Below are 17662 nucleotides of genomic sequence, written 5' to 3'. Positions count from 1 at the left end.
ACTTGAAGTCCAATTTTTATAATTTAGAATGAAAAAATAAGGCTCAAGAAATTTAGGAGCATTGATAAAAAGCAAGAAATTAAGTATACTTCAATTAGATACATTTGACTATATGCAATGTACATATGAACGTGATTTAATAACATTAATTGCTTGAAATAACTTAGCTAATATATAGAGAATTTGAGTCAAGTATTAGGAAATAAAATATAATATAATTCAGTACTAAATAGTGTTGGATATATGCCCAAGAAATGGTTATTGTCGTATTGCACTGACTAAATAATATGGTTAATCTAAAAACTATTTAATTTCCAAAAAAACATCTAATATTGTAAATTAAGCATGACTGAAAAAATAATTTCAAAGAACATACTTGGAAAGGGTAGACGCCTTCCAAAAAAAAATTCGAAATCTTTGCCCCTTTACAAAATTAGAAATATTCACCCCTTTATAATCTTCCTACTCACTCCAAAATGCAACTTTATTTGAAAAAAAAAAAGATTGTTTGCAAAAATAACTCAAATTATTTTCGCACTTGATTGATTTGGATTTTTTAATGGAAAAAAAATTCTTTTTTATATGTGGTTCAAGTGACCCGTCGCGTCGGCCCTCACAGTTTCGGCCGGAAGGGTTCCGAATGGAACTATTTTTGAATTGTTCCGGCCGGAACAACTTATGTGGAATGCCAAGTGGCAGCCACATCAACAAAAATGATGATTTTCTCAAACTTGTCACTTCTGCAACAAAATTCAATAGGTAAATTAAACTTATTAAAAAAATTAAAAATACTCTTTTTTAGATATCGAAGTCACGATTCTACTCATATAATTTTTTTATTGTTTTGATTACATTTAATATATAAAAAATTAAAAATACTACAACTAGGTATTTTTTTGTTCGATATGAGTCTGCTTTGAAATAAAAATAAAAAAAATCAAATCACTTCAAAAAAATTGAAAAAATATGGTTCACTAGAAGAGAGAGTCTTCTCCAAAAGGGTATTTTTAGTTTTTGGATTATCATAAATTGAATAGACAAATTGTGGTGGGAGACAAAAACTGTCAAATTCTGGTGTATTCGACTTCCAAATGCTATTACAAAGAAAATATACATCAATTTTTTTTTATTTTTTTTTCATGCACTATATAAATATGTGATCTATAACTATATCTAAATGAGAAAAAAAAAAGTTGATTTACATTTACTTTTGAGGTGGGAACCAAACCCCCTGTTTTTCAGCAATAAAAAAATGAACTTTAAAGCTAAAAAAAACATATAAATTATTAACAAAAAAAATTTTAAAAATAGTAGACTTAAACTTCAACAAATTTTACACATTTCATCAGTTTACATCATCTTCAAATTCAAAATGCAAATGACACTTTTATGGCGACGAAATTGAGCAGTTATTGTTGTGTTAGCCTTTTCCTTTGTAAAAGTGTGACACGGGTTTGTACTTTTACCCTTAGATGGTTCTAGAGGATTCATTGTGTGAGGTGGACAAGATGGTTATATTTTCATTTATTATGATCATAGGGGATGGTAGAGGGCTGATTTTCTAAAATGGAAAATGGAGTAGTTTGATCTTCTTTTAGAGGCTTACATCCGTGTAGATACATAATATACATGTTATGTTTGATCTCTTGAGGTTGAATGTGTTTGGATGTTGTTGTAGCTTTTATCTTGGAGTGGTGAAGGAGATTGTTACTTGGCACAACTTGCACTTAGAGGTGTATGTAGAAGGGCATGTTGCATGTTTATGGTTTGTAATTTTTCTTTGGTCTTAGTGATCTTCTTGGATGTTCGAATCCACATAAAATTGGATGTGAGACTTTTTGTGGAGTTGTAGTGATCACCAGTTTGTGGTCATGTGTTGTCACTTGGTTCTTGGGTGATGACATTGAGGTTCATATATCTCTCTCTTTTGTCAAATGTGGAGAACTTGGGAGAGCTATAAAGACTTGTTGAGAGAGATGTTTCTTGCAACAATATTTGCATATCTTTGTGGATGGTCCTTGGTACTACATGGTTACACTCTATGTGTTGTGATTGGTAGACTTGATATGCCTTTGATCTTTTCATATTCAACATTACCCATGTAGTGGGAGTTCCTAAATATGTTTGAATCTTCATTGACTAGTTTGACAAGGAGCTCGTGGTTGCAATTTATGGGTTGGTTATGCTGGTGGCATGAGTCTAATGATGTTGGATACCTTCATGGTATGGGTGATTGGATGGATTAGCACTTGTTGTAGGTTTTATTTTCAGTCATGTGGGTTTATCAGTTGGATGTGAGCAGTCATTTTGATTGTTGTTTTGGCCAACGTTCTATCTTGTTTTCAATAGGATTACTTTACAGTTGTGCTATGGTTACAATCTCTGAAGTTCATGTTATTGATGCTTCTATATAGCTCGTGAGAATAGTGGAGTGGTGGCAGTACCATGTAGCCTTTGATACCACTGAGATCTTATGCGTGTGTTCTTTGGACTGATGCATATTCACCTTGGCTTGTTCCTTTCTTCCATAGGTGACATGTTGAAGGATGATGGAGATTGTTGCTTGAGATGGTAGACATCTTGGATGTTGTTGTTGGTGTCTTGGTGCAGCATAAGAGAATGGTCTGGATCTTTGTGGTTTCATGGATGACAGTGAAGATGTGTTTTCATTGGGTGGTTCTTAGTAATGTAAATCTTGGTGTTTCCAATGACTCATGTAAGGTCTTTGTCAAGTGGGAGATTGTTGGGATTAAGGTGCATCAACCTTAGGAGTCTTAAAGATGATTATTTCAGTAATTAAATGGTCATATGTTGTTGATTTTATTCATTTAATGATATATTATAAGTCTCCAAAGTGTTATGCTACATTGTGGGACCCAATGGCAAGTTGAGTTGTAATTAGCATTGAGGAGAGCTGGAAATTGGGACACTTGTCACAAGCAAGGAATTTTGAAGAAGAGCAATGCTTAGGAGCTCCTCAAAGTTCCTTCCAAGTGACATGTGGTATAGTGACTTTGTCGTATCATTAAGCACAAATTTAACAATATTCTCAACAAGACCAAATCTTCCACTTAGATAGGCTTGGAGTAAAATGGAAAGTCCTAATTTGGCAAAAGGCTTGTTTTTCTCATCTTGGACACCTTGTATGTGAGGATTATATATCATTTGTATTAAATATTATTTATGCAATAGTGATACAAAAATGTGTTTCTATATTACATGTTGAAGATACATTAAATGTGGACACATTTGCAAATACATTGAATGTAGACGCATTTGAGAAGCTACTACTTTTTGCATTGTAAGCTCCATAAATATAAGTATTTGTGAAAAGAGCTTAGGAGAGAGGAGGTCATTTTGCATGGGTTATGCTACTAGATTTTCTCTAGGATGGAGCATGATGTAAAGGCTTATGTAAAGGCTTAGAGCCTAAAGATTGTATTGTAACTGTATTCTATTGTTAAATAATACAATGCCTCTATGTTTTTGGAGTGTGAGGTTTTTTACTCGAAAGGTTTTTCCCCACATAATTTTTGTGTTCTTTTATCTTGTCTTGTTCTTTTTGTTTAATGATTTTGTAATGTTGAATCTTAATGTATGCATGATGTTGAAGCTATTTGATCGAACAAGATCTAAAATTGCATGGCCTTCCCTCTAAAGTTTTAATCGTGGGAAACAAATTGTACCTGATTGCACTTTATGGCATGGTAGTATGTTTTTGTATCACCATATTATCATCTATTTGTGAAGAAACAATAGATACTGGATGTGCATGATCTTAGATGGTCGTTTTGAGATGCCCCATTTCCCTTTAATAATGACTAGTGAATAAGTCAAACTTAATCAATCTTAAAAATTAATTTAAAATTTGAAGGAGTGTATGATAGCTCTTTGCACCAAAAAGATTTTAAATGAAACCTGAAGACAACAAGATATAAACATGAAATACATGTCCAGATATGATTTAAGAAATAATGAGTACAATGCATGTTAAATATATAAAAATAAAATGGAGTCAAATATATATATAAAAAAAAAGTGAGTTAAAACAATAACAAAATTTTAAAAAAATTAACTTTATATAAAAATATATTAATCTACTTTAAATATCATGCAAACACATATAATTATTAATTTTATTATAAAATTATTATATATAATTTATTTCCATTATTCAGTTTAGTAAATGAATTTTTTTATAATTATTTAAGAAATATTCAAATTTATTCATTTTTTTATTTTTTATTTGAAGAGTTATTTTTCTAAATTATTTTATTTTATTTTATCATAAAATTATATAAGAGTTGATTTATTTTACCATAAAATTATATTAAATAAAGAGTTATTTTATTTTACTTTACCATTAAAAAAATAATTTTAGAAATAAGATCTTTATATTTAAAAGTCAAAATAAACTTCTTGTGTATGTGTGTATGTATATATAAACATGTATGTACATACGTATACATATGTGTGAGTGTTACTCAAAAACATAATATAAAACACTTCTTCTCCCCTATCAAATTAAACCTAAAATTAAACATAATATAAAACACTTCTTCTCCCCTATCAAATTAAACCTAAAATTAAATAAAAATTAACATTCATATATAAATTTTACTCATTTTCTCTTGACTAACATAATGAAAACATAAAAAATGCTTGTCGATATTACATGTTATGAAGAGCCAAACCATCAACTAGAATAAATCCCAACTCCCACTGTAAGTTACACCTCTTTGCCTAATTATTGCTCTCATTGTTAGGAGTTAAATGGATCCCCGGGCAAATTTAGTTAAATGGATCCCCGGGAAATTCACAATGAGCATTATGAACATTCAATGAAAGAATTTTGATAACGTCCAAGAGACCACGAATCTAAGAGGCCAAGAGTCAAATCCTTAACAAATGTCAAAGCTTGATTGAAATAAAACATGGTATTGTCAGATTGCAACAGATATCAAGTGGACTTTTGAGTTCATTCGGTATGTCTGTGCCTGTGAAGCGAAAAATATAAAAAGACTGAAATATTGGTAAGTATAGAATAGAAGAAATCTGAAGTATCTTGACTGGTTTACTTTCCTGTTTATGTGAAATACATATTTAAAGCAACGGCCTTCCTGTTGCCAACAATTTGTCTATGCAGAGCTGCTTTTATAATTCGTGCATCTAAGAGACAGCTAACTCATTAGTTAAAAGTTCTAATTAATACAGATATTAGGAAATGTTTATATACAAATCTGCAAGATCTGAGTCCGGTTGCAGTTCTTCCGTGGTCTATATCTAGGCAGAAGATGAATTCCAGATTTATCACCAGTTACCGACATTCGTAGAGGACATCAAAATCTGGGATATGATCTGTTTGGGCAGTTTCCCACTCGGATGACAACTGAAGCATTTGAGAAAGAGCAAAGACAACATCTAACATATTTGGCCGTAGATCTGGATTTTCCTCCACGCAAGACGTTGAAAGGATAGCCATCTTTTGCATAACCAATCCATTGCATCAGTTGGCTTGCAAACATATTTTATTAGTTCTACAAAAACTATTTTTAATTGAACCTGAAAGTAGAGACCAACTGCATGTGATTATATTAAGCTACTGATGTCTATGAAGTATTGATTAACCACTAGAATAGCTAATAGAACATAACTATCGTAAGAACTATACTAGTAAAGTGTCTAACCTTCAAGACAAGATCTTCAGGATATTGAAGTAGGCTTTTGTCTACAAGGCTCTTCAAATTTGTTGTAATGTCCGACTCCTTAAATATTGATGTCACCTGATTACACCAAACAAGAAAATTTTGGATTTTGAGCCTTCCTTTGAATAGTTGTCCGAGTATGTTTGACTGAAAATCCTTACAGCACCATTCAGAAATACTATTATTTGAGTTTCAACAGACAAGCTTCTACGAGCTAATGATACAGCTAACAGAACTAAATTTGGAAGCAATCCCATGCGCATCAGTGAATCATATTAATGAGATCTCGTATATCACACTGGATTTATGGATAAATCTGACCATAATACTGCTTAATAAGAAATTCATAGGCTTTAAAAATGCAAGAAAAAAGCTCAGGGACATAACAGACATGAAGGAATACTTTAGGTTCAACATACTATAACACTAGCACCAAACCGCAATCAAAATAAATATCAGAAATAGAAAGGGGATACAATTTGGAAATGGTAATACAGTTGCCTCCGATTGTTACCCTCCACTTGTTGAAGGATAACGAAATTTTCCTATGTTTCTTCAAGAACGAGAAACACTTAATCGTAAACTTAAAGTTTAACAATGGAAGATTTAGAAGTGCAGACAGATATATCAGGAAGCAGCAAAAACTCTAGAGTTGAATGAAAGAAGTTACAAACAGAAGTGCCGGGAAGCTGGGAACTTCTCAGGATTCTGGAAATGCTGTAGAAAAGTCCTAGATTAATTGAAATTTCTAGAATCTTCATTAAGCTGAATTTCAGCACTGAAAAGACAGGTATCTCCTATAAAACTGCTGGAAACTGCCAACACATATCCAGATAAAGTCAGCCTCTCTTTAGGAGTAATCAGACACGTTTGATCCAGGAGGCCAAATTCAAGAAAAATCTCTCTTTAAAAAAGTGACTAATATTTTGCAAGGATTCTATTTGTGAGCGATTAAATCTCACTATGTTCAAAAAGATGAATAGCTAATTGAGCTAGGTAATTAATGTTTTTGGAAAATGAAAATGAAGGTTACATTGAACCTGGAAAAGCTTATTCATGTTGAATTTATAAAGCAGCTGATAAAAAGGTATCAGCAGTTAAAAAACTTGTATATATACCCTTAAAAAATGGTGTCCAGCAGGAAGGTGCGAAAACCCTAATGGGAGATGGCAATGGCATTGGTGTAGATGACATCAAGGGTGGCTCAGAGGAGGGAGAAGATGATGGGGTTGACTTTGCAAACACAGAGATTGATGTCAGGGGCAGAGTAGCATTGAGGAGGATGACGAAAGGCTTTTTAACATTCTACAAGATGCTCAGCATTATTGAGTTGAGAGCAGAAGCAATGAAAATGTGTCTAGCTACAACACTCTCCCTTGTGGAGATGGCTTCTTGCAATGTTGATGTCTATGGCAAGGGAGTCTTTGATGGGGACGTTGGTGATGGGGAAGACTGTTTCTGCAGAAATGGATGCCTGAGCGAATGTCTGGCCTGAGGAGGAAGATGAAATGCTATTTGACATTTTCTTGGAGTCACATCTGAATGCTCAAAGGGGTGGGGTCAACTGGATTTTTGTGTTTTTTGATGACCAGAGCTCTCAGGAGGACAATTTTCTCATCAAGGAGTTGTAGCTAGAAGCTCAGCGTTCTATCCTTCAGGAGTATTCGACTCCTGAGATTCAAGTAGAGCAAAGGAATTCGTCTCAATCTTTTGCTAAGCTTGGTCTTTCTAGGTCTGGGTTGGTCGACCAGCACACATGATGAGATGAATGAGAAGAGTTTTTGCACAAATTGTGTTGAGCTGTCAACAGTGCCGATGAGAAAAAACCCTATCGCAGCAGAATTTTTTTAAATGAGACGAACCAGAACCATCTCCCTACAACTGCTGCTCAAAACTATTCACAATGAAGGAACCGCTGTACTTGTCTACCCTGTCGTTAATGTCATCCAGAAACTGACCAATCAGCTAACCGTGCACCACATGTATTTCCACACCATCAAATCCCATGCACATGGCATTTCTCGCCGCCTTACAAAACTCTTCAACCACAGCAGCAATTTCAGACGTGGATACTGGATATTACAGAGACCAAAACCCACGACATGTGAAAATCTATTCGGTTTCAGGACGTGAGACATTTCTGGTGGGGAGTTCTCCACATAAATATAGCCTATCGGCTAATTATATCCATAGGTACATGACATTCCACCCCTGTTAGCATATTCCATCCTCAAAACATGAGAAGAGGCCAAAAAAGTAAACTACTAAAAATAAATACAAATATGATGTCATGCCCTATCATCTAATCATCCAAACCTTCATGGTGGGTTTTTTCTTGATTGTATTTATATAACAACCCTGTTCAATATTTTGGTGTGCCACTCTAATCCGATTATTCTCCATAATAATTCCTCCTATGCATTTATAAATACCAATTGCTTCTATGATGCAACTATAAATACCTATGTTCCACAACATTTCGGGGATAGGGATGGGGGGATGTCAATTCGAGGGCCATTTTTAGGGGACGGTGGGGAGATAGCAATATATAAACTTTTAAATATATATATGAATTATTCAAAATATATTAATATATTATAGAGAGAGTGAGAGATATGTCAATAACTGATAACAACAATATCAATATGTAAATAAATCATGAGAGCAACAGTACAATAGCATAATAAATTTCAATAAAGCAATATAACAGTAGTCTCAAAAATCAAAATACCATGGTCTATCAATATCAAAAAGTCTCAAACATGCATCCAAATTTCTCAAACATCAAAATACAACAGTTTATGAAACTAAGCCTCATTCAGGCTATCAATATCGAAAAACTCAGAACCATTTGAGTCACTATCACTCTCTTCCTGAATTGGATCATCCAATGGTAGCCTGATCAATCCTGGTTGCACCTCCTCCTCAACAATTTGCCTAACATCTTCAGGATCAACATCCCATTACGTTGTTGGAGTTTGTCGGTCTTGAAGTCTCAAGGCACTATGAACTGCAACTAATTTTTTACCTCGTTTTGAAGTAAGCATGTTTCTCTTAATGGAATGGATGAAGCCATAGGTCGACCAATTCCTCTTTGTAGCAAAGGAACTAGCAATCTCTGAGAGAAAACGAATGGCAAGTTGTTTCAAAGCCAATGTGTCCTTCCCATGAATTTTCTACCATCCAATGGGGTTTTTTTGTGCAATAGTGGCCCTATCCATCCTAGCCTTTGGTTTGCTGAATGTACGACCCTAGAGATTGGTGAACTGAAGCCACTTCTCTCGAAGAATGGTTGACTTCTCATTGCTATACGTTTTATGAAGAGATATTGTAGGCCCCTCTATCACCTCTTTATCCTTAAAAGGAAACATTCGACCAAGTCCAGGTGCATACCACTTCGGATTAAGAGCGTAGGCAAGCATATGAAGAGGAGTGTTCATTGTGTTCCACCTCTTTGTGACAATAGATCTAATATGCTCCTCATAGAATTGCAATTCATGCTACTTATGAAGAATTGCTTGCTTCGTTTGATCAACCATGCTATCAAAAGTCCCATATGTTAGTTTCCAGATCAGAAATGAAAAATAAGCAGAAATACAACACATAGATCAATGAACACAGCAAATTACCCTGGGAAAACCCTCCTACTTGAGGGAGAAAAACCCAGCAAAAAATGATCTCTTATATATCAGATGAATAAGTGTAGAACCTACATACAAATCAAGCCCTAGACAAGGTCGAGTCTAATACAATGAATGGAGACTCTTCTCCTTAAAGTGAAACACAAATGATGACACTTCTTTTAGAATCAGATCGACTGCTGCTGAAGAAGATGCAAATTGGAGTGAATGAATTGATTGTCAAATGAGAGAGGACTCTATCCTCTTTAAATACAAAACTAAGCGACCTCCTTTCTAGGTCGGCTCTAGAAAAATATAAATATTATTTAAAAAAATAAAGGCCGACCTGCCTTGAACAAAATATATTTAGGAGAAAATATCTCCTGCCGCTACAACACTAACACTCCCTCTTAGCTAGGGAGGTATTTTCTAGATATCCTTGTTATGACGCCCACAATGGCTACACCCATTTGTGGAAAACCACATCTCACTCTCAGAGATGTACAAGAGTTCATCATGGAGTCTCTCAACATGATGTCCACAATGGCTACACCCATTTGTGGAAAACACATCTCAGTCTCAGAGATGTACAAGGGTTCATCAAGGAGTCTCTCAACATGATGTCCATAATGGCTACTCCCATTCGTGGAAAGAAACACATCATCATGGAGTCTCTCAACATGACGTCCACAATGGTTGCTCCCATGTGTGGAAAGAAACACATCTCAATCTCAGAGATGTACAAGGGCTTTCACCTCATATTTCTCCTCAGAGAAATATACATTATGACAAATCTTAATGATGTTGAGTCTCCCTTTTAGCAAGGGTGACATTCTCCACTACCCCAAGCTTGTCTCGGAAATGTGCAAACTTCACTCTGAAAAGAGGCTTGGTGAGAATATCAATCGTTTGATCATCAGTGCAAATGTACTTAAATTGAATTGCTTTCCTCACCACCATGTCTCTAATGTAATGATACTTGATCTCCACATGTTTTGTCCTATCATGAAATACAGTATTTATGGAGAGCTACACACAACTTTGATTATCACAATGAATCACAGTCGACTCTAATGTATGACCAAACAATCCTGCAAGGATCTTTCAAAGCCACACTTCTTCTTGAGCTGCTACACATGTTGCAATGTATTCAGCCTCTGCGGTGCTTACAGCCACAGATGTCTGCTTCCTGCTACACCAAGAAATCATGGCAAACTCCAAGCTGAAACAAAATCCAGAGGTACTCTTCCTATCGGTTACACTCCCGGCCCAGTCAGAATCAAAGTAGCCTTGTAATTTCAGGTTTTCACTGGAAGTATATCTCAAACCATATCCCGCAGTACCACGCAAGTATCTCAGTATATGCTTTGCTGCAACTAGATGTATTTGTCTTGGCTCACACATGAATTGACTGAGAGCACTTATTGCATAACAAATGTCTGGTCTGGTGTTGACTAGATACATCAATGATCCAATTAACTATCTATGCATGGTGGTGTTGATGTTTTTTTTACGCACATGCGAACATAGAATAAAATACCCAAGAGTATCTTATCCTCTCTTGAACAAAATCTCTCAAATGTTGAAGATTAGCTTAAGGATCACTTGAGAAGACTCCAAAGTTCATGAATGTAGGGTCACTACGTGTGGATAAGCTTCGTTGGTTGATGTGATTATGCTAGAATCACAAGGGGACTTACATTTGAATGCCTGAATGCTTGATTTGTTGGAACTTGATCATCTGATGTTGCTATATGGTGATGCTCTTTGTCCTAAACTAGCTTGATTTTGAAAAAAATGGCAAAAGGTAAAGGGTTGAGAAGGTCGATTCTAGGGCCTAGAATGTAAGAACATGGAGGAATGACTATATGGAACCCTACCAAGCGAGGCCTCACCATCAACTTGAACAATTTGACACAAGCTCAGTGCAATCTTCTAAGGGGATTCCAAAGATGTTTGAATCAATACCATCAAACATTGATCACCATTCAAGTTAATGCATAAGCAATGAGTGTAGAACGATTCGAAGTTTAGCTCATATCATTCCAGTTGACCACACAAGGCGCACTTACAATCAGCAAGAGGCTAGTGGTATGGACTAAACGGATTCCACACAAATACACTCAACATATTCCTCGACTCAATCTAATAAACATGAAAGTAAATTGAGAAGCAAAGACCATGCGATTTGTTGAAATAACGAATCAAATTCACCATAACTTCAATGAAATCAATTATTCTTTACAACAAGGTTTGGCAACAATCTTTGCCTTCACCTAATCTAATTTCTATTCTATTCTCTCTTATTACTAACTATTCGCTATTAACTACTGCTATTTGCTAACTATTAACCTTTACATATGAAGAGCTTGAGCCTTATATAGAGAGTTCATTTACAATGAACGGCCCAGATTGATTCTCCATCAATGGCCAAGATTTTACAATGAAACCCTAATTAGGGTTTCTTACAACAAACTCTCCTTAGCCAATGAGAAAATTACAATCAATGAGCGTGGACCAATAGATATCAAGGGTAGGTACATCGGAGTTTGTGCATCCATGGGTGAGCTTGGTTCATTGAATCAAGGCGTGTTGATGTGGACCCCTCGGATTGGTGGAGTAATGACTGGGATGCCACGTCAATCTTGCGCTTTGCTTGGTGAAGGAACGTTGAGCAATAACTCTTGATACTCATTATTCAGTTGCTCAATGTGATGATAGATGAGAAGAGGACTTTGATTAACTCTTCTGAAACTATCTACTTCTTCAATCATGCTCGATATATGCTTGGTGATGACCTTGATTATTGCTCCCTTGTTCTTGATACATTTGATGAATGGTGCGCTTGGTTGAATGTAACTATTCAATGCACCAACTTCGGTTCTTGGATTCCTGAAGGGAATTCAAGATTGTCAAACATTCTTCCATTATGTGAGTTATCTTTCATGTACCACAGCCTTGAGGTAGTTGAATGATCTTTCTTTACAATCTGTGATATCCTCATGCTATCATGATGTGGTGAAAGCCTTCAAACACTTTGAGATCTTCTCTTCCTTGATGTTCTCGTGTTTGCTGATGAAGCTTCTTGAAGGCGTCCGCCTTGTATCTTGTTCTTAGTGGTGATAGGAAGTACTTGTCATGGTCAAGTCATTCCTTCATCTTTTGATTGCTCATCTTACCTCGAAGTAGTATCATCTTCCTTACATATCTGCAAAACAAAGCAAGTATGGTATCAAATACATAACATATGATCTTCACCCACATCTTGTTTTAAATTGACCTCTCACTCTGATTTTATGTGGTTTTTCACTAAATCTGATCAAGAGAAGGCTAATAATAACCAATGAATTCACTGTGTGGAAGACAGATTTAATGTCTAAGCATAAATCTGGGTTGTTTAATGATGAAGTCCACTAGTTGATATGTCTCTCAGCTGGGTACATTCGCTCCCTCTTGCTGTATGACGAATTCGCCTTCCTAAAACATCATATATGTATCTTTAATGTCTTATTTCGCCCTTGTGCTGCAGCAGCTCAACTATGTTTTGATGAAATTCGCTCATGTATTGATAAAATTCGCTGCCTTGCTGAATAAATTCGCTAGGTCTGCCCTCAAATTCACACTTAAAGAGAAGAATATGTTTGAATTGGTGATTAAAATGAATGTTTTGACCCTTCCTTTAAAGGCGCTTTAGGGTAAAAGAGGCATCTCTTCCCATAAGGCCGACTTGATTTAAAATAACAAATTACCCTTCTCATGCTGGCTGACTTCACCTCTTGCCAAAATGCTTGAATTTGAGGAATTCACTCAAAATTGGGGGCAAGGTACATGATTTCAAAATTTCGCTCTATGTCCTCTCCAAGTACAGGGTCCAAGTAAGAAATTCGCTCCATGTCCTTTGGAAGGACAAAACTCGAAATTCGCTCTAGGACCTTACTTAGCAAGGACATGACCTTGGTGAAAAAGTTCGCTCTATGTCCTTTGGAAGGACAAGGTCAAGGTGAAAAAGTTCGCTCTATGTCCTTTGGAAGGACAGGGTCAAGGTGAAAAAGTTCACTCTATGTCCTTTGGAAGGACAAGGTCAAGGTGAAAAAATTTGCTCTATGTCCTTAGGAAGGTACATCACTTGGCGAAGAAATTTCGCCCTGGGACCTCAGCAAGGACAAGTCATCAAAATTTCGCTCTAGGACCTTTGTGAGATACAAGAGTCTATGTCCTTAGCAAGGTACGGGGTCAAGGTACTTGGGCAAATTTCGCTCCAGCGAGGGAGCAAGGTACGCATCCTTAGGAAAGACTCTTGACTTAGTCCTTTCACCCGACTTTGCTCAGTTTGTTCAATCGTCAAGTCTTTCACCCATAAATCATTCTTGCCACATGCTTGATGACTAACTTCACTCCACTCAAGAGACCAACCTGACATGATGACCCTCTAGATACTTGAGAAACTCTATCCCTTCAATGCAAAGACTAATAGCAAAGACTCTAACACAACAGAGAAAGCAAAAACTGGGGGTCCCCATTCGCAATGGGGCGATGTGTGAATACCTCACAACAGGTGGGATCTACCAAATCTGAATCTGCTGCTGAATCACTCAACTTCTTCAAATTTGTCTCCATAGGCGTAGACATGGACTTGCAATCCATCATCCCAAATCTCCTTAAGATGTCTATAGTGTACTTTCCTTGACTTAGAATAATCTCATCGGGTCTTTGCCACACTTCCAGTCCTAGGCAGGAATGCATAAGACCAAGATCCTTCATCTCAAACTTGGAGGCTAACTCTTTCTTGCATTTGGCAATGAGCTTCTTTGCTCCAATGAGAAATAAATCATCAACATAAAGAACCAATATCAGAGCCTCACCATCAACTATCTCGTAGTAAAGGTTGGAATTTGCATCATTCTTGGAGAATCCCAAGCTCATCAAATATATATCAATCCTTTCATACCATGCACAAGGTGCTTGTTTAAGACTGTACAAGGCCTTCTTCAATCTGCATACATGAGACTCCTTCCCATGAATCACAAAACTATCTGGCTGTTCGATGTACACTTCTTCAATCACACCATTAAGAAATGCAGTCTTTACATGCATTTGATGTAACTTCCAGCCTTTAGTGGATGCAATAGCAATAATTGTTCAAATAGAAGTGTATTGAGCAACAAGAGAAAATGTCTCCTCATAATCTATTCCCTCCTTTTGAGAGAAACCTCTTGCCACAAATCTTGCCTTGTGTTTCTCAATGCTACCATCTGCTACATGCTTGATTTTGTAGAGCCATTTGGAAGACACTACTGATTTCCCTTTAGGTCTCGGAACAACATCCCATACATCATTTTTAATGATGAGCCGATACTCTTTTGTCATTGCATCTCTCCATACCTGCTAGTTGGATGCCTCCTCAAAACTAGAAGGCTCAAAATCAATGATGTGACTCATCAATGCCACATAACCTAGGAACTTCTGAGGTCTCTTGCTTTCCCTAAAAGTGCCTCAAGGAGCTGCATATTTTTCTGCCCCTTGCATAGTCTATCGAGCCCTTAGAGGCCTTTTCCGACCTATGGCAATATCTCTAGGCCCATCAATTGGTTCTATAGGATCAACTGGATCAATAGTCTCGGCCGGTTTGTTGGACTCCCAATGAATGTCAGAGTATGATCAGGAGATATGTCCATATCCTGTGAAGTCTCCTGCTCCTCGTTGTCTACCTCCATGTAAGTTCCTTTAGAGATTTTGAAGGCTACTTCCTCTTCGCAGGAGACATCCCTGCTGATCTCAATTTGTTTCTGCCTTGGAATATAAACTCTATAGGCCTTTGAAGACTCACTATATCCCACGAATATACCCTTCTTGCCTAAAGGTTCTAGCTTTGATCTTTTATCCTTGGGCACATGAATGTAAACAGGACAACCAACTATCCTTAAGTGACTAACCTTAGGTTTCACACCTGTGAAGGCCTCCTCAGGGCTCATGTTTCCCATTATTCAATGAGGGCTTCTGTTCTGAACATATACGGCGGTTCTGGAAGCTTTAGCCCATAGGAAACTCTATAAATCCTGATCATGAATCATAGCCTTGGCTGCCTCTACTATGGATTTGTTCTTTCTTTCGGCAACTCCATTTTGCTGAGGATTGTACAAAACACATAACTCCCTCTTGATCCCTGCCTCAATACAGAAATTACGAAATCCTCCAAAAGTGTACTCCCCTCCATTATCCGATCTCAGACCTTTAATTCTTTTTTTGGACATATTTTAACTTGAGCCTTGAATTCTTTGAATCTATCAAGGACTTCCTCAGACTTCTTATATTTTAAGATGTAGATCCAAGTCTTTTGGGAATAATCATCAATGAAAGTTACATAATACCAAAAACCACTCAAGGAAGCCACATACATTGGTCTACATAAATCAGAATGAACAAGATCTAAAATTTCCTTTGATCTACTGTCACTACTATGGAGGGGATTCTTGATATTCTTACCAAGTGCACATCCTCTACAAATGCCATCATGCTCTAGACCAAGCTTTGGAAGACCAGTAACCACCTTCTCCATAGATGGAAGAGCTCTGAAATGTAAGTGAGCAAGTCTCCTATGCCATAGCTCACTCAAACTGATAGAATTGTGCAATAATGCTTGGATTGGTCGAATTGATAATCTATATAGGCTCTTCTGACGAACGCCAATCACCCGAGCTGATTTTATGCTAGAGTTCTTGGGCCATGCAAGAACTTTCCCTTCAGAAAAAGCAACCTTGTACCCTTTGCCCTCCAAGGCTGAAATGGACTCAAGATTTGTTTTGATCCCTGGTACAAACAAGACATCACTCAAATGAAGAGGGATATCTGAATCTAGCTGGAAAGAAGTGGCCCCAGCTCCCTTTACGGAGTAACAAGCATCATCTCCAATTATCACTTGCAAGTTTGACTCTTTCTCTACTAGGTCTGTAAGATGCTCTCTGTAGCCTGTGATGTGACGTGAAGCACCACTATCTATCAACCAAGTGTCCCTGTTAGTTGGAACGTGGCTTGAAAGAGCAAAGATGAATAGAAATCCCTCTGAGTTGTCTCTAGATTCCTTTTGTGGTGACACATCATCAATATCTGTAGTAGAAGCATGCTGCTTTGATTTTGATATGCAATCTCGAGCATAGTGACCATACTTGTCACACCTATAACACTGGATGTGAGAGAGATCCTTCTTCTTCTTCTTCGGTTTTGGAACAGAATCTGATTTTTTGTCTCTATTCCTCTTGAAAGTGCCTCTTTTTCCTTCTCTTCCTTTTCTTCTAGAAGCATGTGCAGCAAGGACATGACTTTCTTCATTATGAGAGTTTCGCCCATTTCCTCTTGCTGCCAATATGGATTCTTCTTGAATGCAATCAACTCGAAGACGATCAAACTTGGGCAACTTAGATCTCCCACTGATGCTTTCAATAAAAGGCTCCCAAGATTGAGGAAGACCATTCAGTGCCAACATAACTAGATCTCTATCTTCAACTATATCTCCAATAGTGCATAGTTGATCTCTCAATTCAGAATCTTCATGAAGAAAGAAATGACTGAATATCTTTTAGCCATTTTTATGTGATGGAGTTGTTGTCTCAAGGTAAGGACTCTGCTGGTATTGTTGATCTCATACAATCCTTGTAGAGCCTCAAACATTTCTTTGGCTGTCTTCATCTTGGAGATAATCGAAACTAGGTGATCCTTCACGGAGTCTATCATGATCTTTCTAGCCTTCATGCCATTTTTCTTCCATTGAATTTTCTCTGCATCATTGGATGGCTCGAGCACATCATTTTCCACGAAATCTAGAAGGTCATTCTCTTATAAGGTAATGAGAACTCTGAAATTCCAAGAGTTGAAATTTGATGCTCCATCAAGCCTATCTTCTACCTTGATGCCGTTCACCATCTTCGTTTCTTTGAGAGACTGCCCTAGATAAAGAGTTGCCTTGACTGCTTAAACAAATCTGATCTGATCTTTACTTAAATCCGCTTTGATACCATGTTAGTTTTCAGATCAGAAATGAAAAATAAGCAAAAAGACAACACATAGATCAATGAACACAGCAAATTACCCTAGGAAAACCCTCCTACTTGAGGGAGAAAAACCCAACAAAAAATGATCTTATATATTAGATGAATAAGTGCAGAACCTGCATACAAATCAGGCCCTAGACAAGGTCGAGTCTAATATAATGAATGGAGACACTTCTCCTTAAAGCGAAGCACAAATGATGACTCTTCTTTTAGAATCGAATCTGCTGCTGCTGAAGAAGATGCAAATTGGAGTGAATGAATTGATAGTCAAATGAGAGGACTCTATCCTCTT

At 36.8% G+C, this 17662-nt stretch overlaps 1 protein-coding gene across 2 annotated transcripts in view; it reads right to left on the bottom strand.

Annotated features, from left to right (window-relative positions):
- Positions 1–4893: 4893 nt before the first annotated feature.
- The window catches only part of LOC131043021 (lysM domain receptor-like kinase 3), an 89535-nt gene continuing 76766 nt past the window's right edge, over positions 4894–17662 (bottom strand). For both annotated transcript variants that reach the window (XM_057976377.2, XM_057976376.2), the window contains 2 exons: positions 5688–5783; positions 4894–5482 (listed from right to left, as the gene is read on the bottom strand). In XM_057976377.2, coding sequence (XP_057832360.2) covers positions 5318–5482; positions 5688–5783 — 261 coding nt within the window. In that variant the 3' untranslated portion in view covers positions 4894–5317. The remainder of the gene's footprint in view (positions 5483–5687; positions 5784–17662) is intronic.

This window comes from Cryptomeria japonica, chromosome 6 (genome assembly GCF_030272615.1).
Source record: "Cryptomeria japonica chromosome 6, Sugi_1.0, whole genome shotgun sequence".
NCBI classification, from domain to species: domain Eukaryota; kingdom Viridiplantae; phylum Streptophyta; class Pinopsida; order Cupressales; family Cupressaceae; genus Cryptomeria; species Cryptomeria japonica.
Note: the sequence above shows the minus strand (reverse complement) of the source record. Positions and strands in the feature narration are given on the sequence as shown.